Source organism: Podarcis erhardii, assembly GCF_964252035.2.
Source record: "Podarcis erhardii genome assembly, chromosome: 13".
Lineage (NCBI taxonomy): Eukaryota > Metazoa > Chordata > Lepidosauria > Squamata > Lacertidae > Podarcis > Podarcis erhardii.
In genome coordinates this window covers 17,219,175-17,244,827 of record NC_138502.1, presented here as the reverse complement: position 1 = coordinate 17,244,827, position 25,653 = coordinate 17,219,175, and the positions used below count along the sequence as shown (strand labels likewise).

General features: G+C 47.8%; 1 protein-coding gene across 2 annotated transcripts; it reads left to right on the top strand.

Annotated features, from left to right (window-relative positions):
* Nucleotides 1–180: 180 nt before the first annotated feature.
* CYTH2 (cytohesin 2) lies at nucleotides 181–23,047 on the top strand. Of its 2 annotated transcripts, none has more exons than XM_081837450.1 (12): nucleotides 181–623; nucleotides 4,384–4,531; nucleotides 6,182–6,248; nucleotides 7,069–7,187; nucleotides 7,431–7,511; nucleotides 8,475–8,587; nucleotides 9,643–9,791; nucleotides 10,131–10,243; nucleotides 14,814–14,892; nucleotides 15,642–15,713; nucleotides 16,388–16,542; nucleotides 19,353–23,047. In XM_081837450.1, coding segments are annotated over exons 1-12 (1,185 nt in total). In that variant the 5' UTR covers nucleotides 181–622; the 3' UTR covers nucleotides 19,441–23,047. The 2 variants fall into 2 exon arrangements, with proteins under 2 accessions (XP_081693576.1, XP_081693575.1); XM_081837449.1 differs by having other exon boundaries at nucleotides 185–686; nucleotides 10,131–10,242; nucleotides 14,816–14,892.
* The last annotated feature ends 2,606 nt before the right edge of the window (nucleotides 23,048–25,653 follow it).

Sequence of the window (25,653 nt, the reverse complement as noted above, 5' to 3'; positions counted from 1 at the left end):
CTGGACTTGCGCCGCTGCCAGTGTGGATTTTGTGTTTCCAAACGTTTAAAAGCTATACACGCGTTATCTTTATCGCGTGAAATAAGGGCTGAGATATAAAGGGCACGACGGATTTCTCTCTCTGGCGCTGCCTTTTGTTTGGCTGTCCTACTGCATAATCAATGGTCCACGAAAAGGCTCGCGTTCTTCGTGGTTTCCCACGGATGGAAACAGCGTGGAAAGGAACCAGGAAGCGCCCTCTCAGACATCGTGAGTTATAACTCTGCTTTCTAGGTAAGCGTATAGGGTGGGACAGCTGAAAGTCTATAGCGTCGACTGCATATCCACAGAAGGATATCGGGCGGGCTGTTAGGAGAAGTCCCAGATTTCATTGAATAGCTCCCCTGTCAATATCATCAGGGAGGTGCCTATTGGTTGAAATGGACGTACATCCCAATTCTGAGGAAAAGCACGCCATGTCTATTGGCTCCCTCTCCGAGCTGTCAAGTGGCCTTCCGCGGGGTCTCTCTTTTCCTATTGGCTACGCCCTTCGCACGGGGCGGAACGTTCCTTTCAGTGCAGGACCAGGCTGCTGCGGGAGGAAGGCGCAGCCGTTGGGAGCCCCGAAGAGAGACACGGAGAAAGTGAGGAGCTCTCATTTCTCCCCTTTAGGGGCACTCTGGCCACCATGGAGGACGGCATCTATGGTAGGGACCCCTGAGACCCGGCCACGGGGAAGCCTAAAGAAGGGCGAGGCAGGCGGAAGGGAGCATTGTGAGACCGTCCAGTAACTACAATGGGAAAAGCGGGTAGGCGGGCCGAGCCATTCTGAGCGAGAAGACTAGGGGGCGGGGCCGATCCCTTACAAAGAGGGGTGGGGCTGGGCTGAACCATACCAGTGACAGGGGGGAGATGAGCGAGTGGGCCATCTAATTTTATTTAAGGGGGAGACATGGAAATTGTATGGATCTGGTGACGTGAGCCATACCCGATGTACAGCATTCGATTGTCAGGGCGGAGGTGTCTTTTTTTAAGGCTGTACCATTCTAGTGGCGGGAGGGGGATTGGGATGTACCATTGCCGTGAGCAGCTGGGAGTACCTATTACAATGTAAGGAGGGGGCGTGTGGGTCGGACCAATTGGCTGAGTGGCCGGGGGGGTGGCGTTAACCGGCAGAGCCATTTCAGTTGGCGGAGGAGGGAAGACTAAATAATAAAATTACAATAATTTAAATAATGGTCTGTACCATTTCTCTCTTTGGGAGGAGGGGTGTCTGTGTCCCGGGGCTAAACATTCTGCGGGGGTGGAGGAATATTTGGAAAATGAGTCAGAGAGGATCTTATCTCTTGGAGGGGCTGCCTTTTATTTGCAGTGCACAGGAAGGTCAGGCATCATTATTACCAATAACAAATTGGTAAATAAATTGATTATTATTTTATTTTATTTATTTATTTATTTTGAAGTTGCTTTGTGAGCCCAGTGCTGGATGAAAGCTCAGTGTGAGCACAATTAATTAATTATTAGTGCCGCCGATTAATTGCGCTCAGGAGTTTATATAAGTGCTTCAGAACTTGTGTCATCTCAGGTTCCCCTGCAAAGCATTTCTTCCCTCACCTCCAGCAGCTCCTGAGAGATAAGGAACATATCCTTTTCATTAAAATGAATTTAATTTAAAATTCGAAGCACAGTTTGCAAACACAGAGGGAGAAAGTGGGGAAAGCTTAGTTTTACTGCATTTAAGAATAAGAACAACCCAATCTCAAAAGGCTATCTGTGGCATACACACCGCTATTCTGCAAAAGCTGCTGTTCCAAGTGTATCTCCCTTGCTCTGAAGGTCCTCACCAAGGCCACATCCCCACCACACATTTATGATTTATGATGCCACTTTAAACAGTCATGGCCTCCTGCAAGGAATCTTGGGAAGTGTAGTTTGCTGGTGTGCTGGGAGTTGTTAGGAAATCTCCCATAATCCCCTCACAAAGCAACAGAACCCAGCAACTCATTCCCTCTTCACAGGGAACTCTGGTCATTGTCACTCAGCAAGGGAAATATGGAGATCCCTGGACCAGTGTTTCCCAACCTTGGGCCTCCAGATGTTTTTGGCCTACAACTCCCATCATCCCTGGCTAGCAAGACCAGTGGTCAGGGATGATGGGAATTGTAGTTCAAAAACAGCTGGAGGCCCAAGGTTGGGAAACACTGCCCTGGACAACTCTCAGCAACCCTCAACAAACTACACTTCCCAGGGTTGTTTGTGGGAAGCCATGGCTGTTTAAAGTAGCATCGCATTGCTTTACATGTGTGGGGTGACTGTAACCCAAGTTAAGTGAGGCTACTCAGGAGAGCCGTCTCCTTGGTAATGGTGCCCTGGTTGTGGGGTAGCCTCTACAGAGAAGCCCGCCTGACACCTTCCTTATGGTTTCTTCAGAACTAGATGAGGGACTTTTTATCCTCCCAGGCTTTTTAAACCCGCGGTCTTGCTTTATCCCACTGCTTTCATGGTGTGTCGTGCCTCAGCTTTGCTTTTAGGTCTTTCTCTCCTGGAAAGGTTTACGCTGCAGCTGTTTTTTATGATAGTTTCATCTTTATATTTTTGAGATACCCAGAGAACTACGTTATTGAGCAGCCAATATAATTAAGATAAATAAGTAAATGTTGCAAAGGAAGCCATCTTGGAGGAAGCCGCTCAGGCAAAGCTTATTTATTTATTTAATATCCTATCTTCCCATCAAGGGACTTGAGGCAGCCTACCTCGTTCTCTTTCTTTCTTTTTTTTTTTCTCGCATAATTTTTATTGTTTTTTAAATTACCTCGTTCTCTTTCACATGCACCTATTTTCACCTTTGTAGGTAGGTTAGGCTGAGAGATAGTAAGTGGCCCAAAGTCACCCAGGGAGTGACCTAGATCTCTTAGTCCTAGTGTGGCGTGTTAACCGCAACACCATGCTGTCTCATCTGAGGACAGTTAATTTTGCCACATCTGGGTATTGGGAGTGTTTGGATGATCCAGTCACACCCAACTGCGAGACCGAGAAGAGTTACTAACTTCTTTCCCTGATTACCCCTAGAGGCTGATTAGAAAGGAGACAGGCCCAGAGGGGTGAATCATGCACTGGCCACCCCCTTTTGTGGTTTGATACTTTAGACCTACAGGCAGCAACAGGCCTTGCAACTATCTTGCGTGCAACTATCTGTCCTCATATTGAAGACTGGAGGCTGAGGGAGATTCACAAGTCTGTCTCTTGATTGCTACACCACATTATAAAACTGGAAGCACCATCACCCTCCACATCCAGATGTTTGCAGCCACTAACTCAGATCACACTTCGCTCCTCAGTCCTCACTGAATGGGGATCATTATTAATGTGATGGGGGTGGTGTGGTAGTAAATTAATTGAATGTGTGTTCTCCAGTGTACAAGCTTTGTCCGACCCAGAGAATACTCTTGGAGGTTTAGGATTATTAAATCCATACATCTCTTCCTACTGAAGTAATCCCAAAGAATTTTACAGCCAAAGTAAAAATACAATGATAAAATTGCATCAACGTTATTTAAAAAAGATGTAACAGTAAAATGTATCATTGGTGCTGTCCGCTGCCTGGTGCTGAAACAATAACAAGGTTGGCTGCAGGCAGGTTTCCCTGGGGAGAGCATTTCATAAATGGGGGACTGCTGCAGAAAAGGCCCATTTTCTTGTCACCATACTATAAACCTCCCCTGGAAGTGGCATGCAAAGAAGGGTCTGGGCAGGTTCAAATAGGGAAAAGCCATCCTTTGCCTGAGAATCCTATCTGGAAGGCTGCAGTCCTATCTGGAAGTTAACTTACCAGTGAACTCACTGCCACTTCCGAGTAAGATTTATTTATGTGCTGCTTATATGTCAAAGGGGTTTCTGTAAGATAGGATTGTACAGTAGACATAGAAATGGAAATCCCACCTTCTTCAGCTTTCCCCATTCACTCTGCTTCAGGGGCAGTTCTTCCTTCTTCGCCAATCCCATGAACCATCTAAAGTATTAGTTACCCCTAACCTGCCACATGGAACCCCCTTTCTATGCTTTTTCTATTTCTTTACCATGCTTATCTGCCTCCGACCCTATCCAGGCATTCTGATCCCTCCCACAATGAGGGATAGCGGTGGGGGGCAGGGAATACACTGACTCTGCACCCCATCGCCCTCTGCAAGTTGGAGAGAGCAGTTCGGAACCTTTCTCGACTTGCATAGGCTCCCTGCTTGATTTATAACACTGGTCTTCCAGGGTGCAAAGCTGACTCTGTGCCCATTGTATCCTCTGACTTGGTGCCCACCTCCATGCTGCAACTTCCATTGCCACCAGCAGAGTAGTGTGATCAAAATGGCTAGAATATTACACTTCTTCCCATCTTCTCTCCCCCTGCCCCAGTGCCTCCAGACCTGACGCCAGAGGAGAGGCTAGAGTTGGACAACATCCGCCGGCGGAAGCAGGAGCTCCTGGTGGAAATCCAGCGGCTGCGAGATGAGCTCAGCGAAGCCATGAATGAGGTGGAGGGGCTGGAAGCCAACGAGGGAAGGTGAGGGATTCCCTTCTTGTACAGGTGGCAGCTTACTGGTAGAGCATCTCACTTTGGTGCTAAAGGTCCCTTGCCCCCAGTGTCTCCAGATAGGGCTGGGAAAGACTCACTGCCTGAAGCCCTGGAGAGCTGCTGCCAGTCAGTGTAGACAGTACTGAGCAAGATGGATCAATGGTCTGGCTGTATGAAGCAGTCTCCTGTGTACTTGGACATGGCCCTGCCTTGGCCACTGGTCAGAGATTCCTTAACAATATGTGTGGGGAACCTGTGGCACTCCAGATCCTACAGGACTACAACTTGCATCATCACTGACCATCGGCAACATTGACTGAAGCTGATGGGAGTTGGAGTGCAATAACATCTGGAGGGCTGCAGTATAGAGTGTGGCCGCTTCCAGAATGTTGTTTATATCATGGTGCCAAGACAAGCCTTTCTGGCAGCAACTAACCTCATTCCTGCAGCATCTTTCAAGCTCAGAATGTGCTAATCCCAATACCTCCTTGCCTGCCATTCTTTGATTGCCTGGGATTTTCTTGCAGCATTTAATCCATTAATCAGTTAGATTACTCCATGTTGGAAAAAACAAACTGTCAGCTGACCAAAAGGATGTCCCTTAGGAATCAGGCAGCATATATTTAAGTGTGTGTGAATACAAGAGGTTTTAAAAAACATCTTAAAAGAAAGCTTTCCTCCACTCACACGTACATCTTTGCCTCAGAAATAATTGTTTCTCCCCATATGCAAATGTGATTGAAAGCTTAGTCAATTAATCAGCCCAAACTCAGGTGATTAATGGATTAAAATGACTTTGATTAGGTTGCAGCCCTAATTGAAACCAGGAGTGGAGAAGCCTCCAGGTGTGCAGAAATACATTTACTGAGCTCCACAAACATAAATGTATGTTTATATTATATTGAAAAGGGATTCCTATTAATTCAAAATACTAGCTTCAATAAATACTTGTTTGTGTAGGAGATTTCCTCTCTTCTTTTCCAACAGCTGCTAGAGACCATGGTAAACTATCAGAGAAATATCCCAGAAAACCTTGTGCTACAGTCCCCTTTGTATGCAAGGTACATGATGGGGAAAATGTAGCTCCTTGTAGAGTGCCCCATAGAACCTCATGCTGACCATGCTGTGAACACATCCTGATTCCTCCCATGTCAATGCCAGCCTCAAGTTAGAACTTCCCTGCTTAATGAGTAACATAGGGTAAACAAATGAGTTCTCTGGTTCCATTTTGCTGTTTACAAGTGCTTGTGAACTTCACCACTTTTACAAGGGCTTGTGAACTGCCAGGCAGACAGTGTTGGAAACCAGGTCCTGGCCGTAATGGATCTTTGGTTGGCTGTGGCACGAGGCTGTTCTTACCACTTATTTCAATTTTCCAAAGAATGTTCAGTGTCTGCTACCGTGCCTGTCATGGTGAAGAGTGTCACCTCTGATAATCCATCGTTCAGAGCCAGGTTGGCCGCTTAGGGGTAAGCATGTGATACAGTCCTTCTGAGACTGGCAGTACCATTTTTGGAGTGCAGGTGGGAAGTAGCATGTACATTTCCCCAGAGTTTCCATTTGCTTCTAGAGGTTTGCAGCCCCTTTGTTCTTTCAAGGGCCAAAGGACTGATGGGTGCGCTTCCTTGTCTTGTACAGTAAAACGCTTCAGAGAAACCGGAAGATGGGGATGGGCCGCAAGAAATTCAACATGGATCCCAAAAAAGTAGGTGGCTGGGGTGTGGGTGTGTGCATGCAGTGACTGTTTCTGGTACCAAATATATGTAGCACCTTCAGCCATCCACCTGGAACAGGCGGAACACAGTTCCCCTCCCCACCCCACCCCCCGGCTGTGGTGATAGTTATTGTTCTCATGCACCAGTTGGATTCTGACATTGATCAGGCATTACAGTTGGCAGGTGGGTGGGGGCTAAACTCTCAGGAACTGCATGATAAGTGAGGGCAGGGCTAGAGTCACAAGTGGGATGGAATCCCTTCTCTTCCCCCCGCCACCACCTCCGCTATCTTTCTGTCGCCGCCTCCCTTTCTTTCCCCCTCTCCTGTCCTTTCCTCCCTCCTCAGTGGATTGACAGAAAATGGACACTTGACAGAGGTCAGAACTGACTGCTTTTGAAATTAGGCCAAGGGGTGCAGGTTGTCTGCTTCTGTTCTGGGGTTTGTGGCATAGGAAACGTGTGGCCCTTTGTATGTTGCTGAACTACAGCTCCCATCATCCCTGGCCATTGGCAATGCTTGCAGGGACTGATGGGAGTTGGAGTCCAACAGCATCTGGAAGGCCAACTGTTCCCACCCCTGTCAAAAGGTAGCGGAAACTTCTTTTCTTTTTGCTGGACAGGAGAATTGTGAATCCTGAGTTCTCTGCAATTGCCTCAGAATTGCAATTTAGTGGGTTAGGGAGCCAGTCCTCCCAAGTACTCTCTGGGAAGTATCTCTATGACTTAAATGTTTTGTTAGGTTGGGGGCATGCTTGAGCTCTGGATCCTACGGTTCTCAGCTTCTCTGTTTTGTTTTTTTTTTTTTTGCAGGGAATCCAGTTCCTGGTGGAAAATGAACTGCTGCGCTCCACCCCCGAGGACATTGCCCGCTTCCTCTACAAAGGGGAAGGACTCAACAAGACGGCCATTGGCGACTACCTGGGCGAGCGGTGAGAAGGATTGGGGAATGTGGGAGGAATAGCCTCACAGAAGTGAGCATTTATACCCCACCATGGTGGTGGAGCTTTGGAGTCTCCAGGACCTGGGAAAGGATCATAGGGATGGGATGACAAGTAGCTTTGCCTAGCAGAGGGAGTGTAGTCAGCAGGAGAGAGACAAGGGTGTGGGCCTTGCTGAGTGAGGTGGGTTCAAAGGGGAGGTCTTAACTGTAGCTCTCTCCACCTTTTATTCAGGGAGGAGTTTAATATCGCAGTACTCCACGCCTTTGTCGATTTGCATGAATTTACTGACCTCAACCTTGTGCAGGCACTCAGGTGAGTCTGGGAATACTCAGCCCCTCCTCTAGAATAGAAAGCCCTGGCCTGCTGGAATAGGTCTCCCAGTCTTTTAGCTGCATGTTCTCGCCTTCTCCCTTCCTGTGCTGGGTGGGAGAGAGGCGGGAATGGCACCAGCAAAGTGGCATTTTCCTCAGCCAGTGATGGGCACTCTTGGCTCTTTTCCTCTGCCTCAAAAATCCATCCGAGTCTTGAAGTGTAATGGTTGCCTTCCCACAGACACACCACATGCCACAAGCAAAGAAGACATGGTGGGGTCCTTGTATGCTCAGGCTTCGTACACAACATACATTTAAAGCACATGACTTCCCTCAAGAATGCTTGGGGACTGTAGCTTACCCCTCACAGAGCTACGATTCCAGGCACCCTTAACAAACTACAGTTCCCAGCATTCCTTGAGGGAGAGAGAGAAACCTCCTGTGCAGTCACATGTCCTTCCCGTTCTCCTTGAGCACAGCTTTTTTATACCCAGTACACAGAATTCTGTTAGCTGCATGTGTATATTTCTTGTGTAAATGTGACTATATCGGTCACCTTCATTGGAAAGCTGCTTCTCCACAGGAAAGCAGCAAATGAAAGGCACCATAAGGAGGCTTTCAGGCATTTCTTTTCAACAACAATGTTTTCCTCCACACACACACAAAAATCAGAGTAATAGAGCTAGAAAGGGATTAGAAAGTCATCAGTTACAACACTGTCCTAGAGGTCTGTTCTGTTACATTTGCATTAACTTGCATGACCAAAATTACGAAATATTACATACAGAGAATAAGTATAGGCACAGTGTTTACGGAGTAGGCATAAAAGCATAGAATTGTAGAGTTGGAAGGGTCGTCTAGTCCGACCTCCTGCAATGCAGGAATCTTTTTTGCCCGACATGGGGCTCAAACCCACAACCTTTAAATCATTATTTTCTCTGTCTTCCCTCTAAACCCAATCTAGGCAATTCCTGTGGAGTTTCCGACTGCCAGGAGAAGCCCAGAAAATTGACCGTATGATGGAGGCCTTTGCCCAGCGGTATTGCCTGTGCAACCCGGGAGTCTTTCAGTCCACAGGTACTGGGTTCTCTGGAAAAGGGAATGCGACTCTTATCTGGTGCTGGGAATTGTGGGGCTCCTGTGTTCTCCGGGATGGAAAATAAATTCAGTTCTGTCGATCACATTCAGGCAATCCTACCTTGGTTTAATAAGACAAGAGAGGAACGAGCCTCCTTCACCTACCTGCCTGCTGCTGCTTTGCTTCTCTCTTTGCAAAAGCTGGGAAACAAACCAAACCAAAGCCAAACAAATCCAAACAAAGGAAACTCTGGCTGAAGGCGGAAGTAGAACCATCCGCAATTGCACTGCCTCCTCTGTATTTTGTAGGATCAGCACAGAAATCAGTCAGAAAACTGTTAGAGCTGCAGAGCAATCAGCTTTAATTGACACCCCTCACAAATATTTCATAGAATTAAAGCTTTTATTACTGCAAAGTCAGAGAGTCTTGGCAGACTACTTAAAAGATTTTTCTGCCTGTGGTAGCAATTGTAACAAGATGTTCTAGATGCTGCACAGTTTTTAATTCTTATTGCTTCATTTATTTCGTATTGTATTTTATCATCTTCTATTTTGCTCAGATTGAAGAAATGCGGTATACAAGAAATGAAGGAAGCCACAAACATACAATTAAAAATCTGCACAAATAGTTGTTTGTGCTGTTTTAATTATCTATACAGTGGTACCTCGGGTTACATACACTTCAGGTTACATACGCTTCAGGTTACAGACTCTGCTAACCCAGAAATAGTGCTTCAGGTTAAGAACTTTGCTTTGGGATGAGAACAAAAATTGTGTGGCGGCAGCAGGAGGCCCCATTAGCTAAAGTGGTTCTTCAGGTTAAGAACAGTTTCAGGTTAAGAACGGACCTCCGGAACGAATTAAGTACTTAACCCGAGGAACCACTGTATATTTTGCCGCTTCAACCTAAATGAGCAGGGCTTTGGCGGGGGAGCAAGGCAGCCTGGCTGCTAGCCCCCCCCCTCCCCCCAAAGCAGAATTAGCTGCACAAGATGGACATGCCAAGACAGGTACTGAGTTCTTTTCCTCTGTTCCTCCCCCCCCCCCCGCTGCAGATACCTGCTACGTCCTCTCCTTCGCAGTGATCATGCTCAACACCAGCCTCCACAATCCCAACGTCCGCGACAAGCCCACTGTTGAGAGGTTCATCACCATGAACCGCGGCATCAACGACGGAGGGGACCTGCCTGAGGAGCTGCTGCGGGTGAGAGGCCTGCCGGAGGGGAAGGGGAGGCCGGGGGGGGGGGGTTCAGTGGGCCTGCTGCTTTGTTCTTTGGGCGTTCTTCTGGGAGAGGGGGAGGCTGTCGTAGTCGTCTTCACCACTCAGGAATCCTCCGCCGGCTCGTGAGACGCTTTGACCTCCTTGATTTCAAAAAAATGCCCTTCGTCGTGAGCACTTTTTCTATCTGGTGTTTTGTCTTCTCTGCTGTATCTATGGTGGTCTCCGTGCTGTACTGAAAACACGAACACACACCCTTTCTCTCTGCCTTGGGAAGGGCTGTATCCTGCCTGTAACTCCTCCCCTTCCTCCCCATCCCCCCAGAATCTGTACGACAGCATCCGCAACGAGCCCTTCAAGATCCCTGAGGACGATGGGAACGACCTGACCCACACGTTCTTTAACCCTGACCGCGAGGGCTGGCTCCTCAAGCTGGGTGAGAGGTGGCCCCCACCCCCCACTTCCCTTTAAATACTGTGGTCTCTTTCCTCCCCCCTTCCGTTCCCCGCTGCCCTTCCCCTTGCCCTCCCCCTACCACCACCGCTACCCGCTCCCCCCCCCCGCGATCTTTGCACGTCTCTGCGCTCTCCTCTCTTCCCCCCCACCCGCCTGTTGTGTCATTTAAAGCATGACCTCTCTCTTCATCAGATCAAAGGGATCCTCCTGAAATCCACCCCAATAGCCCTTCCCCCACCCACCAGCAAATACATCATGACCCGTTTGGACCCACTGCTCATCGGATTGCAAGGATTTGGCGGAAACCGGGATCCTCCCTCCTCTTCCCTTCCCCCTCCCCAGCTCCTCATTGAGGTGGATCTCCTCTGAAGGATGATGAGAGGGGTCTGCTGGGATTTCGGAATCCCTATAAAAGTAGGGAGACATCAGCTACTGAAATGTCTCTTAACCCTCCTCTCTGGCGTCTTAATATTTCGCCAGTGGCTGTGGATAAGTTTTCAAGCCAACCTGAAGCGCTTGAAAGTGGCCTTCTTAAACAAAACCAAAAAAACCCCACCACCACTATGGGATTTGCAGAATGTTGAAGCCTAAATCTGGTCCCATATTCAGTGTCTGACGTTCATCTGCTCCTTAATCATAATAAGTTCCCAGAATCGAGTTAGGGGTTACTAGTGAAATTCCCACTGGAATAACTTCTGCCAGAAAACCATCACATCTCTGTAGTTCCAAGACACACTGTTTGCTGGATCTGTTGCCTCGGGCATCTTCCCAAGTACTGTGCTGTCTGTGGGTGAGGTGCTCCCAAAACGCTGATGCCATTGCAGAGCTTGAATTGTAGAACATGGGTGTCACTGTCCAAGCAGCCCTGTAATAGATGTGCTGCCACAAATGGGCAAGGATTGCGTTTCAGAGCAACAGATGGGTCAGAAACGGGGTTCTTTATCTAAGGGAGGGAAAGGAACTTGCACCGTATCCTCACACCAGAAACAAGTAACTCAGATGGAAGACTCCAAGGCCAGGGCTTTAATAGGCCCGGTGAGGCTGCAGTTGGTCCTTGAGATGATTTAAGTGTCCAGAATAGGCTGCTACTGCTGTCCAGAAGCATAATGTGGCAGCTTTGCGGTGGCAAGGCATAGGAGTGAGTTATTGGGTCCTGACTTGTGGGAGCCCTTATTCAAGAGCTCCATCTGTTGTCCTCCACAGGGGTATTGGCATGAGGGTGGCCATGCTTGACACTGCTCTTCTAAAGTTAGAGCAGCTTCAGTGAGGGCAGACCTTCCACCTCAGCCACCTCCTGTTCAGCGTAGAGGGCAACATGGAAGCCAAGTTTCATTACCACCACATCCTCCTTTCTGCCCTTAAGGGGGGGGGTGTCACCAGTACAATCCGGTTGCCCATTGGCTGCCCTTGGCTTGGAGGCGAGCCAATCAAGAGCAAAGAGGAGGAGTGTTAGGAGGCTGAATCAGCATGGCTTCAAGATGGAGGCATCTGAAGAAAGCAGTGTTATATTTTTTTTGAACCCCCTCACTCCCCACACAAAAGTAGGGAGCATAACACCTTTTTTTTAAAAAAAAAAGAGGAAGTGGACTTGGAACCCCGATCCCTGGCCTGGTTAAGATGTCAAGATTCACCACAGCTTTTCCACAGCTCCCTGCGGAGGCTGATGTTTTGGAAAACCATTGCTACAGTCGCTACTGCCAACCTCATCTACACTTTTAGCAATAGGTTTTCTTGTGACGTGCCAGAGTTTAGGGGTCTACGTTATTTAGCCAAGTGATGCCCATCACCTTACATCCACCCCAATAAAATTTTAAACCCTTCCTCCCTGTGCCTGCCCCTCCCACCCCACTCCTGATGCCCCCAAATGCCTGTGTCTGTGTCGGAGGATTTTTGATTTGACCATGTACTTCTACCTTATGTTGATGTAACTTGTTCTCCTTTCTCTCTCTCTCTTTCTCTCTCCTTCTTTTCCTCTCTCTCTCTCTTGCTCTCTCTCTCTCTTTCTCACCCCCATTCTCTCTATCCTGACTCCCCGGTCCCCACCTCTCTTTCTCCCCTCTTTCCCCACCACTGCTGCCCTGACCCCCCTCTCTCCTCCACCGTCCCACGGCGCGGACTACATTTGTTCCACTGTCTGAATTCTGCCCCCCAACCCAGGAGGTAGGTGAGAAGAGGGGGGCATGTTTTGCTTTGCCACCGAGAGCTGGTTTGCCTGGTGCTCTTTGGAGGGGAGGCGGGGGGGGGGGTTGGAAATGAATTGTGCTGGGTGCTCAGGGACAGATTCAGTGGGCTAGGAATGGAAGACTAAATATGGAACTTAGATTCCTTTGTTGACTGGAAGGAGTACACATCTTCATGCATTCATCTTCAGCCAGTCGATCAAATGGGTCACACTATGACCTATAGTGGGTTTCAGTAGTAGTATCCTGACAGAGAGAAAATCAGAGAGAGGGTGACCAGATGCAATGGAGGACAGGTATACCATACCTTTTAATACAGTGTTTCTCAAACCTGGGGCCCCTGCTGTTGATGGACTACAACACCCATCATCCCTGGCTACTGGTCCTGCTAGCTGGGGATGGTGGAAGTTGTAGTCCAACAACAGCTGGGGTCTTAAGTTTGAGAAACACTGTTAGCTGAGGATCTTAGGTAATAAATTGGAAATGAAGCTGCCAGTATCATAAAGGCTTCATATAAATCTGTGCTTCCACTGCCCTTGGAAGGCTGGGTGTAATTCTAGTCACTGCACCTCAGAAAGTATATTATGGTGCTGAGAAAGGGCAGCTCTAATTTTCAAGAACTAGTGTGCTCGTGTCCTACCTGTGGAAACAGAATGCTGGGCTATCCCAAAGGCCCCGCTAGCCCAACATCCTGGCCTGATAACGGCAGAACTCTTGTTATGTACTTGTTAAAGAAGATGACTGTGAGCAACCTGGAGGCACAGAAGCAAAACGCCCACCGCTGGAGAGCAAGAGCAAGAGAAGGCTGTGGCTTTCAAGCCCTGCTCAAGGGCTCCCCAGAGGCATCTGATTGGCCATGGTGGAAAAGCAGGATGTGGGGTCAGATGGGCTCCAGTAGCACTTTTCTGAGGGTCCCTAAGAGGGAAGGAATATCTGCAGCCCATAGCCTAATCCGTGAAGGCATGGGAGAAAGCAAGGGAAATTGAGAAATTTCACACACACCCAGTTTTTCAGAAACAAACAGGGGTGGGGAAATGGAAGGGCAATTTGTCCAGGGTTTTTTTCCAGGCCTTCACATCCCTAGCTGAAATACCCTCTTCGTAACTGTTAAAAGCAGAGGAGCCCTCCCCACTCTTGCATCTGGTCACCCTAGAGAGAAGCAGGAAAGTGGGAGATGTTTATTAAAAAGAAAAAGAAGAAAACAATGGAGAGTGGGTCCCATGTTAACAGGGGGTCCTGAATCTGAAAGACAGAGGACTACTCTCTTAATGGGTAAGGTGGGAGGAGCAGAATGAAAGGAAGTGTGTGTTTGTTTTGGATCGAAATGGGGAGCTTAAAAGGGGGGGTCCAGAATGAACTGAATTCTTTCCAAAATTAGCGTCCCCCAAGGGCTGAAACATTTGCCCAGCGGCATATATGAGACACCTCCAGCTAGACGTACAGACATGCGAGCATATTCACCTTGCCTGAAGCCAGGAATGTCTGTTGGCTTTGTGGAAGCATCTGGGAGTAAGAATTTGGGGATAAGTCTGAGCTTTGTAGAAGTAGTTGGCCTTCAAGCCTGTAGCAACCACTTGCCTTGCATGCTGAAACTGGTGGCGGTTCCCTGGAGATCCATATCATGAGGAGTCCTTTTACTGAATATGTGAAGTGGTGTTTATTCAGGAAAACCCAGTTCATCAGCAAAATCTGCCTCCCATAGAGGTTGAAAACGCATTAGAAGCATCCTAAGCTGGCAAGTCCTCTCCCTCCTCTCCCGGAAGAACCTTGCCTAGAGGCAGAAATGCCTTTTTCAAATTGCAGCTCTGTTTTCTTTTTGAAGGGGGTGGGAGGGGTCACCACAAGGCTATTCCTGCCCCCCCACCCCCCCACCCCCAGTTGCAGAACAGCAGGACATAACTTGCTGGGAGGCTGCCTTAGAGGATGCTAAACGAGGCACAAGCCCTCCACTGGTCACTTTCATCTCAAAGTAGCCTGCTGGGATACCCAGTGCTTGCAAAGCAAAACCCACACAAGGATGAAAGAGAGAATATATCCCACAGACTCCCATTCTACAGGAACTTCCTCCCACACTTGCAGTTGTGCTTTGTGGTTACTTTGAGTGTTTGCTGCCAGTTTCCTTCTTCCCACCCTGGGGTGCCATTTTCAGATTCCCCTTTGTCGTTTGCCTCCCCTCGTCAGCTTTTTGTTTGTTTATTTTGTTTCCTTTTCTTTTCACACTTCTGCTGAATCTTTTTCGTTGCGTCGGCTCTGTCCGTCAGCATGGCTTCCCACCCCCCGAGGCTCCACGGGTGGGGAAGGGTTAAGTGGCGGAAAGAAAATGCATCAATGCGAGCACAAATCCCTCCCCCCTCCCTCCTCTTTTGCTTTCAGGAGGGCGAGTGAAGACGTGGAAGAGACGCTGGTTCATCTTGACTGACAACTGCCTCTATTACTTTGAATACACAACAGTTAGTACAGTTTCTCTCCCCGCCTGCTCCCATCCCATGCTCCCACCCTTAGCCAGCAACCTGGCACCCAAGAGACCCAGCCCAGGGCGGTATCTGCCGCCCAAGAGTCCCAAACGGCCAGGGTCGGGAGGAACAGCCACCGAGGAGGGCACTGGAGGAAGCTGCCTTATACGGAATCGGACCTTGTGGTCCACCTAGATCACTGTTGTCTACAGTGATTGGCAGGGGCTCTCCAGGGTCCCAGATAGGGGACATCCCCAGCCCTGCCCTGGAGATAACCAGGGAATGAACCTGAGGCCTTCTGCCTGCAAAGCAGATAAATGCTCTGCGGCTGAACTTTTGGCCATTCCCAAACCCGGAGCACGGCAGCTCCTCCAGAGTTCTTTGCTTGGGGCAGAGAGGGCAGGACACGGGGAATAGTCCTGCAAGTTCAGCCCTGTCTGGGTCAACAGAACCAGCAACAAACACACCACCCTTCACATCCCCCCCCCAAAAAAAAAGCTTGGCCACAAATAAAAGAATGGGAGTGCCATCTGGCATGCCAAGTGCTGCAAAGCTTGAAGAAGGTGCCAGGCCTGCTTGTTTGCAGCAGTGGCAGAGGGCTGAAGCTGGAGGAGCCCTGAGGTCTGAGCTGCACCCTTCCCCCAAGTCTTCTTGGATCAGGCCCTTGTCCTCCTCTCCATTCCCTTCCCAGCTCAGGTTTCAGGCACCTTCCATTTCAGCTCCATCTCTCTTTGATCCGCTGACAGGACAAGGAACCAAGAGGAATTATCCCTCTGGAGAACCTGAGCATTCGGGAAGTGGAAGACCCTCGGAAACCAGTGAGTTGGTGCTGCCGTATGCTGTTTTTGCATCTTGGCTGTGATTCTTTTATTGGATGCCCCATGTAAATCAGCATAACTACTGGGTTGCAGCACTGCAATTGTTATTCATTCCTCTTCTGTTTTTTCGTTGTTGTTGTTTTTTAAAATCCAAAAGATTCCTTTAAATTTCATGCATTTAAGCTACATTAGGAATTATCCCAGGAACTGCACTAAGATATAGCCAAATACATTCCTAGAAATTCCCAATGCTTCTTTTATATGGCACTCAAGTTCCAGTTATTTAAGAATCCTATGTGGTTTTCATTATTATTTTTTAACTCTCTCATTAATTTAACAATGTTACCAAATTGCTGCTTTAACGTTTCCTTTGTTTGGTGGGGGAGGAACTTCCATTCCGCCTTTCTGCTGTCACAGAAGATGGTGAGGAGCTCTTAATAGTAACAGCAGCAATTTTTGAAAACACAAAATGTTAATCCCATGATGTTTTCCTGCCCACTTGCTGGTTGCGAGATCCCGTGCGGTCAGCCTCCCCACCTGCCTTCTTCCTCCTGTGTCCTGCCCAGCCCTCTTTCTGAACTGCTGGAGAGGCGCAGGGGGTGAGGCTGCTCAGAGACACCTGCCATTCTCAGGAATTTCTCTCTCTCTCTCTCCTCCCTTTTCTTTGTTATTAGAATTGCTTTGAGCTCTACATTCCCAACAACAAGGGCCAGCTTATCAAAGCCTGCAAGACGGAGGCAGACGGGCGCGTGGTTGAGGGGAACCACATGGTCTACCGCATTTCGGCGCCAACGCAGGAGGAGAAGGATGAATGGATCAAATCCATCAAGTGAGGATAAGGCACCATTCCATTCGGGGGGTGGGGGGTCCTAGGAATCCTACCCCCATCAACAGCATTTTCTTCCTCCATCTCTAGCCAAGGAATGGAGAACCTGTGGTCCTCTAGAGGTTGCTGGACGTACAACTACCATCACTCCTGGTCATTGGCTGTGCTGGCTGGGGCTGATGAGAGCTGAGCATCCAGAGATACCTGGAGGGGGCCATAGTTTCTGCAACCCTTCTTAAAACCTTAAGATACCACACTCACTTCCGGAGAATTTGACACACCACCTTCAGATTTCTAGACCTCACTTATCCTAGGGCATCTCTCTTTAGGCTCCCCAGGCCCATCCTTAACCTCAACCTGAAATATACCTTGATCTTTTAATTCAGCCTTTTGGGGAACTGCTTTAATTTAAAAATACATTGGGGGACCACCACCCCCCATTTTTTCTTTTTCTTTTTTTACTACTTGTTTTTATTCCTTTATTGTTAGACTCATCTCTCGCCCTTCATAAGATCTCAGGGCGGTTCACAAGGTAAAAATATAAGGTAAAAGTACAAATAAATAGTTGAAACAAAAACAACCCAACAATCCCCCCCCCAAAAAATAAACACATTTAAAAGGCTATGTGGCGATCACGCAGGGTCCTCGGACGTTGATCCCTGTGCCACCACTGTGATTGCCTCCTCGCTGCCACCAACCCGTTTCTCTCGGGTACACACGGAGTCCAGACAGTTGTTAACATTAACAAATAATCAAGTTTATTTTATAAGCATGAACACTTTTTCCCTCCTAAAAAGTAAGGGGAAATGTGTGTGCGTCTTATGGAGCGAATGCAGGCTGCGCAGCTATCCCAGAAGCCAGAACAGCAAGAGGGATTGCTGCTTTCACTGCGCAGCAATCCCTCTTGCTGTTCTGGCTTCTGAGATTCAGAATATTTTTTTTCTTGTTTTCCTCCTCCAAAAACTAGGTGCGTCTTGTGGTCTGGTGCATCTTATAGAGCGAAAAATACGGTATATCTTCCTTGTCCAGTTTTTTACTTTCTCTCTCCAGCTTTTTCAGGGCACATCTGGCATTGTGGACATGCTGGTTTATGAGATGCCTTTTCCCTAAGAAAGCCTGGGATATGATGCTCAGGGGAGGCAAAGCTGCTGCAGATCTTACATTCCCAGCGAGCGTAGGCAAGCTGCCTTATACTGAACCAGACCATTGGTCTATCTAGCTCTGTACGGCCTGCACTGACTGGCAGCGGCTATCCAGGGTTTCAGGCAGGAAGTCTCTCCCAGCCTTATCTGGAGTTGCCAGGAATTGAACCCAACACCTTCTGCATGCAAAGCAGAGCTTCTGCCCCTGAGCTGCGGCCCTTCTGCAAGGATTCCTAGGAGTTGATGGGCAGGGAGGGAGAAGGCCATCGCAGTTGAGCAAGTTAGAACTGGTACATTTCGGGGAGACCCTGGGGCTATGAACCGAGAGCTGCTCCCAAGGCTGGCACATTCATTTAAATTTCCTTTGCTCATTTCCCCCCAGCCATTGAGATCGGGAATCGGACAAAGCTTTTAAATGATGGTAAAACTATTTTTTTTCTCAGATGAAAATGAAATTAAAGCATCTCCCTCAGAAATCTGACCAGCAGCATTGCAGGAAAACTTGGGGTTGATCGGATGAGAATTAAGTAGATTTGTCAGTTTGAGAAGAGTTGTGTTAAGAGTGTAGCTGTGACACCTCTTTTCTTAAGAGGGTGGGTGGTGTAACAGCTGCGGTCAGAGTGTGATGCGGCTGCGGAGCTTAGGTGTGATGCATTTGCTGTTTTGGAAAAAGCGACACAGATAGTGAGTCACCCATTCTAACCCTTACTTGGAAAACCCCCCAACTTCACAGGCTCCCTTTCTCATTACACTAAAGATTTCTCAAAATGTTCCTCTTTTGCTCTGACCACAACAAATATAATTTCACCCTCTCTCTTTTTTTTCCCTTCCCCTGCCCCAGCTTTCTACTCCTTTTAAGCAAATGTTTCTATACTACTCTTACTACGTAACTTAGGCCAATCCCATGTTACTAGCTGCAGACCACTGACCTGGAGCAGATACAGTGACTCTCTGGCCCTCCAGAAGTTGCTGAACTACAGTTCCCATCAGCCACAGCAAGCAGGGCCAGTGGCCAGCGTTGATGGTGTTGCAATTTCAGCAACATCTAGAGAGTCAAAGGTTCATCAGGCCTAACCTAGAGAATCCAGGAATCCTGGCTCTCCGGACTTCCTTATTTCTTCTGTTGAATCACAGTCCTCTTCCAAGAAGGGAATAGACCAGAAGTCTTGCGTCCTAGCTATGGCAGGGACCATTCCCACCATCAGGAGCAGGTGTGCAGTTTCCTGCTTCTCCCTGCTTTCCCCAAATGACACATGTCCAGCCTGTGTTCTGATTTCCTCTTCATCCCATCTCCTACACTTCAGGCAGTCTGTGTCTCCCCCACCCCACCCCCTGCTTAAGTGTTTATCATGCTTACCTTGTCAAAGATCCATAAGTTACCTGATTTTGTTCCTTATGGGCTGCATGGAATGCAAGCAAGGAGACAGACAGGTTGCTGGCAGCAGACCAAGGCTAGGGCAGTGCTTGGTTCTTCCTGATGAACCAGACTCCACCAATCCCAGAACTCCTTGACCCATCCAAAACAAGGTGTGCTGTGCCACACCAGCTGTGACAGAGCAAAGTGCCATGCAATGCCAGAGGCTTTCCCCCCAGGCACACACATCCCTCCTGACCTGGCAACTCCCTGATTGGTGGCTGACCTGTCCCCATTCCTCCCTTTGCCCCTCCCAGGGCTGCTGTGAGCGTGGATCCGTTTTACGAGATGCTGGCCGCCCGCAAGAAACGGATCTCGGTGAAGCAGAAGCAGGAGCAGGCATGAAGCCCCTCCTCCTCCCTCCCTGCGCTGTACCTTCCTGCATCCCCTCTAGGACCTGCCGACAAACCCACCTGCGTTGAGCTCCATGAAACCAACCAGCCAACCCCCTGTCCCCTTACCCTTTGGATCGTTGGACCACCATGCAACTCTGCCAGCCTGATGGCATGCCAGCACACCCGGCGCCCTCTGCCCGCCTTCCCCTAGTTCAAGTCTCCAGAGCTTCCACTTGGCCTTCTGGGATTTGCCTACAGGGGCATGAACTTTGCGCCAGGGACTCTGCAAGAGTCTGAAGTGGGCCTTCCTGTTTGGGGGGGGGGCAGCTTCTCCCTCTCTGAGCAGTTTCTTGTCTTAGGCCCCCCAGCAGACTCAGGCAGATGCCTTTGAAGCCCCCTCTGCAGCTTGACCCCACCTGGACTGAGAGGGCGACACGCTGGGACTACATTAAGGGAAGGTTCCCCACCTGATTGGACCTTCAGACTATACCTGTTTATGCTTCCCCAATTTAGAGCCAGTCTACATGCTCAGAATAATAAGGAGATGGGAAAGCTCTCTCAGGACTGTACCACTTCAGAATGCAGGCGGGAAATTGCACGTTTCCCCTGGCCAGCTGCATACAAACAGCACCCTGCACACCTAAGCAGAGCATGTGCAAGAGTAAGCTAGTGTGTCTCTCTGATACGCTAGTTTTCTCTGTAGGGGGAAGTTTTTTTTATTTTTGTTTTTACTGCAGGGGAATATTCGGTCCCCTGATTTCCCCCACCTTCATTCTAGTGCTGGTACAGTCCAGGGAGAGCTGTTCCACACCCATTTCCCTGAAGGTGTAGGCCACCCCTTAGAGTCTGTTGCCAAACCAGCTACACTGTGTCTCCCCATATTCCAGCTCTGAGCCTCTAGTGGGTACCAAGGGCTGTGCTGCTACACCCCGTTAAGTTGGCATTTGCGAAAGGAAGTGAACATAACTGACAGCCACGAGGGGGAAGCAGAGAGCCAGGCAGACCAATGCGCACACTGACACAATTTCAAACACTACCCAGTTCCTCTACAGCAGGAATAGCCAGCACATTTGTGTGACTTGACAGCTCTTGATTCTTCACAGCCAGGGGACAGGGTCGGAAGAAACCTTCAGTCCCTCTTTACTGCCGTCACTGCCATTTCCAAGAAACTGAGCTGCTACTCACAAACCTTTGCAGAGGCAACTGGACCTTTGTCTGCAAAATCAGTTCTGCTTTTCCCCGCTCCAAAGTCCTTCTCTTTTCAAAGACTTTGATGCTCAAAGACTACCATCAAGAAATCTGGGGCTTCCCTCTGGAGTTTTGTCCCAAATGTCTCCATACCTTTGAAAGAGGAATCTGATAGGGAACTTTGACTTCAGACCAGCGATCTCTGTAAGAAGGCATCTCCTGTGCTGAGGCGACACAACACGGTGGAAGTGGTTGATGCCAAAGTTCTGCCTGGAATGAACTGAAATTTGAAGCAACACCCTCTTCTCTTTCTCTCCCCCCCCAATCCCATCCCATCCCTACCTAAACAGTTTACTTCAAGGTTAGGACTCCTGTATAAAACCAAAAGGCTCTTCCATAACGCAAAACAGATGAGCATTCCCTGAACACACTTTGACCTCTCGTGGCTGAAAAAATCGGGATGGTTCAATGTTGGATATTCCCCACCTTCCCCAATACCTGCCGCAGTCAAACCCAAATAAGTGATTGATGAGGTCAGAAGCCAGGATGTGATGTTTCCATATAAATTAACCCAGAGTAAAAGAGAGTGACCTTTTGAATGTGCTGAAGATCTAGCTTCTGCAGCTTCTAACCAGATAAAGCTCTAAATTATTGGGTGGGACATTGTACCTCCACGTCCCACAACTTTCTAACTAGAAATCTCGTCTTCCACCACTTAACTTGCCTCAGGCAAACCCTTGGGTATGGCAGCTGGGGTCCTGCAGGACTTATTACGGTCCTGAGGTGTGATTGCTAGAGCCACATGAAGCGCTTTTCAACAAAAGTTTATAAACTCCTTTGCGAAGACGTGGTGAGATTTGCTGCAAAGTGCTTGTAAGCCTGCAAAGGTCTTTGACTGCAACAGGAGTGTGGCCTTGTCTTTTTCTGTTGGGAGCATTTTAAACTTCCCATTACCCGCAAGCCAGGGATGAAGTGCATTTTTTTAGGACAGCGGCCATTTTAAATCTTGTTTAGTTGAAACTTGAAGCATAGGTAGATCTGGTTTGAGACATCCTGGATTTAAAAGGGATGTAGTTTGGTCTCAGTCGCAGTGAGATCCACTCTTTCCATATGGAAGGAAGGCAAAAGGATTCGAGGCAGGACAAGGAAAAGAAAACTGTTTGGTATTAATTTTCAGTTAATATGGGTGTGAGAGAGAGCGCTATTCGGTTTGGGTGTAACTGACATGGTAAGGGCCAAGTTTAATTAGAACTTAATAGAAATTATGTGTCATTGACTGACTGAATCTGGTCACTTGATATGAAAGATGGCAAACCAGCCGTCTTTATTCTCTCAATTCAACTTTTCCAAATTTATGGGAAGCATATATTTACAATTATTCTGCTGAACAGGCATTCCCCTTGCGCAATTAAATTATTTCATTGCTCCCAAAGCGCCTGGAAATTTTGATCCTAGCAGCTGTCATCAGTCACCCACTCTTCCCCGAAATCCTAGAAGCCTGTATTCTATACTACTAGAACCCAATTCTAGGAAATTCCAAGTTTACAGCCCTTTTCCTGTTAGATCTCACTCCCTTGCCATAGTCCCTTTTTAGTTCTGAGAAAAACTCCTGACTTTAAATGTGCCTGCATTGAACAGGCACATTTTTCTAAATGCAAATATCAGCTACTCTGGAGTGGGGTGCTGATAATTATCAGGATTGCAGCAGGGAGGGAGGGGGAGTTTGACACATCACCTGGCAAAAAATTGTGCCTCCCAAGCTGCTGTTTGCATTCGGATGGCAGCTCCCATTGCACATTTTAATGACTACAGCAAGAAAAGGAAAATATTCAATTCCTCCTCCTGCCCTACTGCGATCTTAATAATTATTCGCCACAATCACCGTGGCTGTTTGCATTTTTTAAAGAGTGCATATTAATTATAAAGGTGCATTTAATGTCACTGATAGTTTGGCTCTGAGTCCCAGTTTTTCTCTCTGGCCATTTGTAGCTAGTTTTCTCTCCAGCATCATTTGCAGAAGGCTTCTCTCTCTTCCCCTTCTTCATCCCACCTCCAAATCATCTCATTTTTTGACTTTTACAAGAAGCTATTCACATGGTAGCTCTGGCAACGCCCAGAATTGGTGCAATTGAAAGATGAGGACTAGTTCTACAGCAATATCAATGGTAAAATTTTACTCTTACCACCCCTCCCATGGCAAACTTCTCATTGTGGATTTGTATACCTGTGTTGCTGGAGTGGGGGCAATATAGCAGCCTCCACCTGTTCCAGAACAAGAAAGAAAGAAAAGTGGGCATTTTTTCTTGTTTTTAAATCCCATTTCCTTTTATGATACGATGTCTCTTTTTTAAAAAAGAAAAAAATGTTAATTATTATTTAAATTTTAATGTATGCATCGTTGGATGATATGTAAACACTGCAGACTTGTCTATGTGTTGCAGGAGTCTTTATTATTAGTATTAATTGAACCTGAAAGAGCCAAAATGGAGCAATTGCACACAGTTGGGGGGAAACTGAATCATTTTTCCCAATTTGGGGAATGGTGAGTACAGCTAAATGTGGGCTGGACTGGGGGACCTGTGGCCCCACAGGATATCATTGAGTTTCACCTCTCGTCAGCCTCTGCCAGCATTGCCAATGGTCTAGAGATGATGGGGGTTGGAAGTCCAGCAACATCATGGTTTCCCACCCTTGAATCAAAGGTTGAGAGAACAAGGTCTTCCTTTGGGATCTAACTGAGGAAGTAAGCTGGTTTTGGGGGCCCAGCAAATGTACAACCTCACCCCCTCTCTGGCGTAGTGATAGGTGAGCTCCACTCTCTTCCCCATTCCAAAAAAAATGGGGAATACAGTGGTACCTCAGGTTACATATGCTTCAGGTTACAGACTCTGCTAACCCAGAAATGGTGCTTCGGGTTAAGAACTTTGCTTCAGGATGAGAACAGAAATCGTGCTCTGGCAGCACAGCGGCAGCAGGAGGCCCCATTAGCTAAAGTGGTACTTCAGGTTAAGAACAGTTTCAGGTTAAGAACGGACCTCCGGAACGAATTAAGTACTTAACCCGAGGTACCACTGTAGCTCATCTTATTTCCAAATCCAAATTTGGAGTGAGTCTCCTATGTATCAACCCAGTCCTCTTCACATCCATCCACTGATCTCTTCCCTCCATCCTCTCTTATGAAGACTGGTGCTTTGAAGTACTCCAGTAGCAACAAATGGGGAGAAAGGAGGGAAATCTCTCCTACCTCCCTGCTGTGAAGCAGCCTCTGAGAAACAGCCATTCCAGGGTTTACTTTCAGCCAGATGTTGGCCCTCTGCATAGCAACGCATCAGGCAAAAGGATGGGGGACTTTCACAGAGCACCAGCTCTGTGCAATATGGTTCAAGGGTGTGGCCCATGAGTGGGGACACGGATTCCTCTCTGGATCAGATTGAACTTTCTCCAGCTCAGTTGAAAATCTGAGCCAGAGAAGAACCATGTGTACTGCTCACTTTGCATTTGAGCTGAGCCTTTTGGGTCCAGACATTGTATTGATTTGGGAAAGCAAAAGGGAAAATGTCAGATAATATCTAGGGTGGGCATCAACTACAGCTCCTGAGACCAGCCTGCTGTGGAGAAGCAGAAGGAAGATACTGCCTTTCTCCCCACCCCCTGCCCTGCTTCCTGGAGCCAGACTAGATCTCTCTATTGGCCTCGGGGTCACTAATGCATCCTTCCTGAAGCTATTAATACTTTGCTGCTCTGCTGACCTTGCATGTCCATCCCACAGCTGAGGGGCCAGATCTGGCCTGAGCCACTGCTAATGAGATCAAGAACAAGTGAATGACCTGCCTGGACACGAGCCAAAGCAATGCTGAAATCACTTTTCTCCAAATGAAATTCTCAGGTTTTCCCCTTGAGAATTTTGATGCAAGATATCCACTGGATATTCTCTGAACATTATTAGCAGTTGCTCATAATACCCTTATTCTTCCCTCCATAGCAATTCACACATGTTCCTGGAACATCTCCCATCTGCTCAGCGGACAGGGTCAAAAACTGCTAAGCTCTCTGCATTGCGTTGCCAAACGTTGACTGAATATTTCATATCTCTGTTCAGTACATCTTAGCTGACGGTATATGAGGGATGGTATTCAGTATTTGATAGCTGAAATGCAATTAGGACTGCATACACTCTTCTCTCCCTGAAAGGTAGTCAACTGTCAAACTCCGTAAATGACATTCAGTAGTTAAAAGCATGAGCTGTAAATCTGGGTGGGAGCTCAAATCTCCCTTTGGTCATAATCTTACTTGTGTGTCCGTGTCCAGTTCTTACTTGCAGCCTCCATACCCACAATATAGGGATAACATATTCCCCCAATAATTTTGTCATTTAAAAAAACTTGAAAATCAGCCTCGGAGGCAGCAAAAGCAAGTTGAAAAGTAAAAAAGAAGCCTCAGAGGCTGCAACTGAGAACAGCAGAATGGGGGGGGGGTGCTTAACCCTTTCCAGCTGGGTTTCTGGTCAATCCCTGCCCACTTACTCCACCTGATTTTCCATCAACAAGAGAAAAACCAGAGGTTTCCCTTCACTCTTAAGAACTATTTTAAGAGCACCATATTGGGGAGGGGTATTTTGAGGTTGGAAAATAATTCCTGGAGGAAAAACGCAGCATCTCCCCCACCCTGAGTGGTAGTCAGCCTAGCAGCCCTGCTAAAACTGCTTGTACAGTGGTACCTTGGTTCTCAAATGACTTAGTATTCAAACAACTTGGAACCCAAACACCGCAAACCCAGAAGTAAGTGTTCCGGTTTGTGAACTTTTTTCAGAAACCGAATTTGCTCCGTTTTGAGTGTTACACTTCCGCTTTGAATGTTACGCTGAGGTCTGTTTTTGCTATTTTGTGTTTTTGTTTTTGTGGCTTTTTTGTTTTGTTTTTGTGACTGTGTGGAACCCAGTTCAGCTACTGATTGATTGATTGATTGATTGATTGATTGTGTGACTGCAGTACATTGTTTATTGCTTTCATTTCATGGATCAATGGTCTCGTTAGAT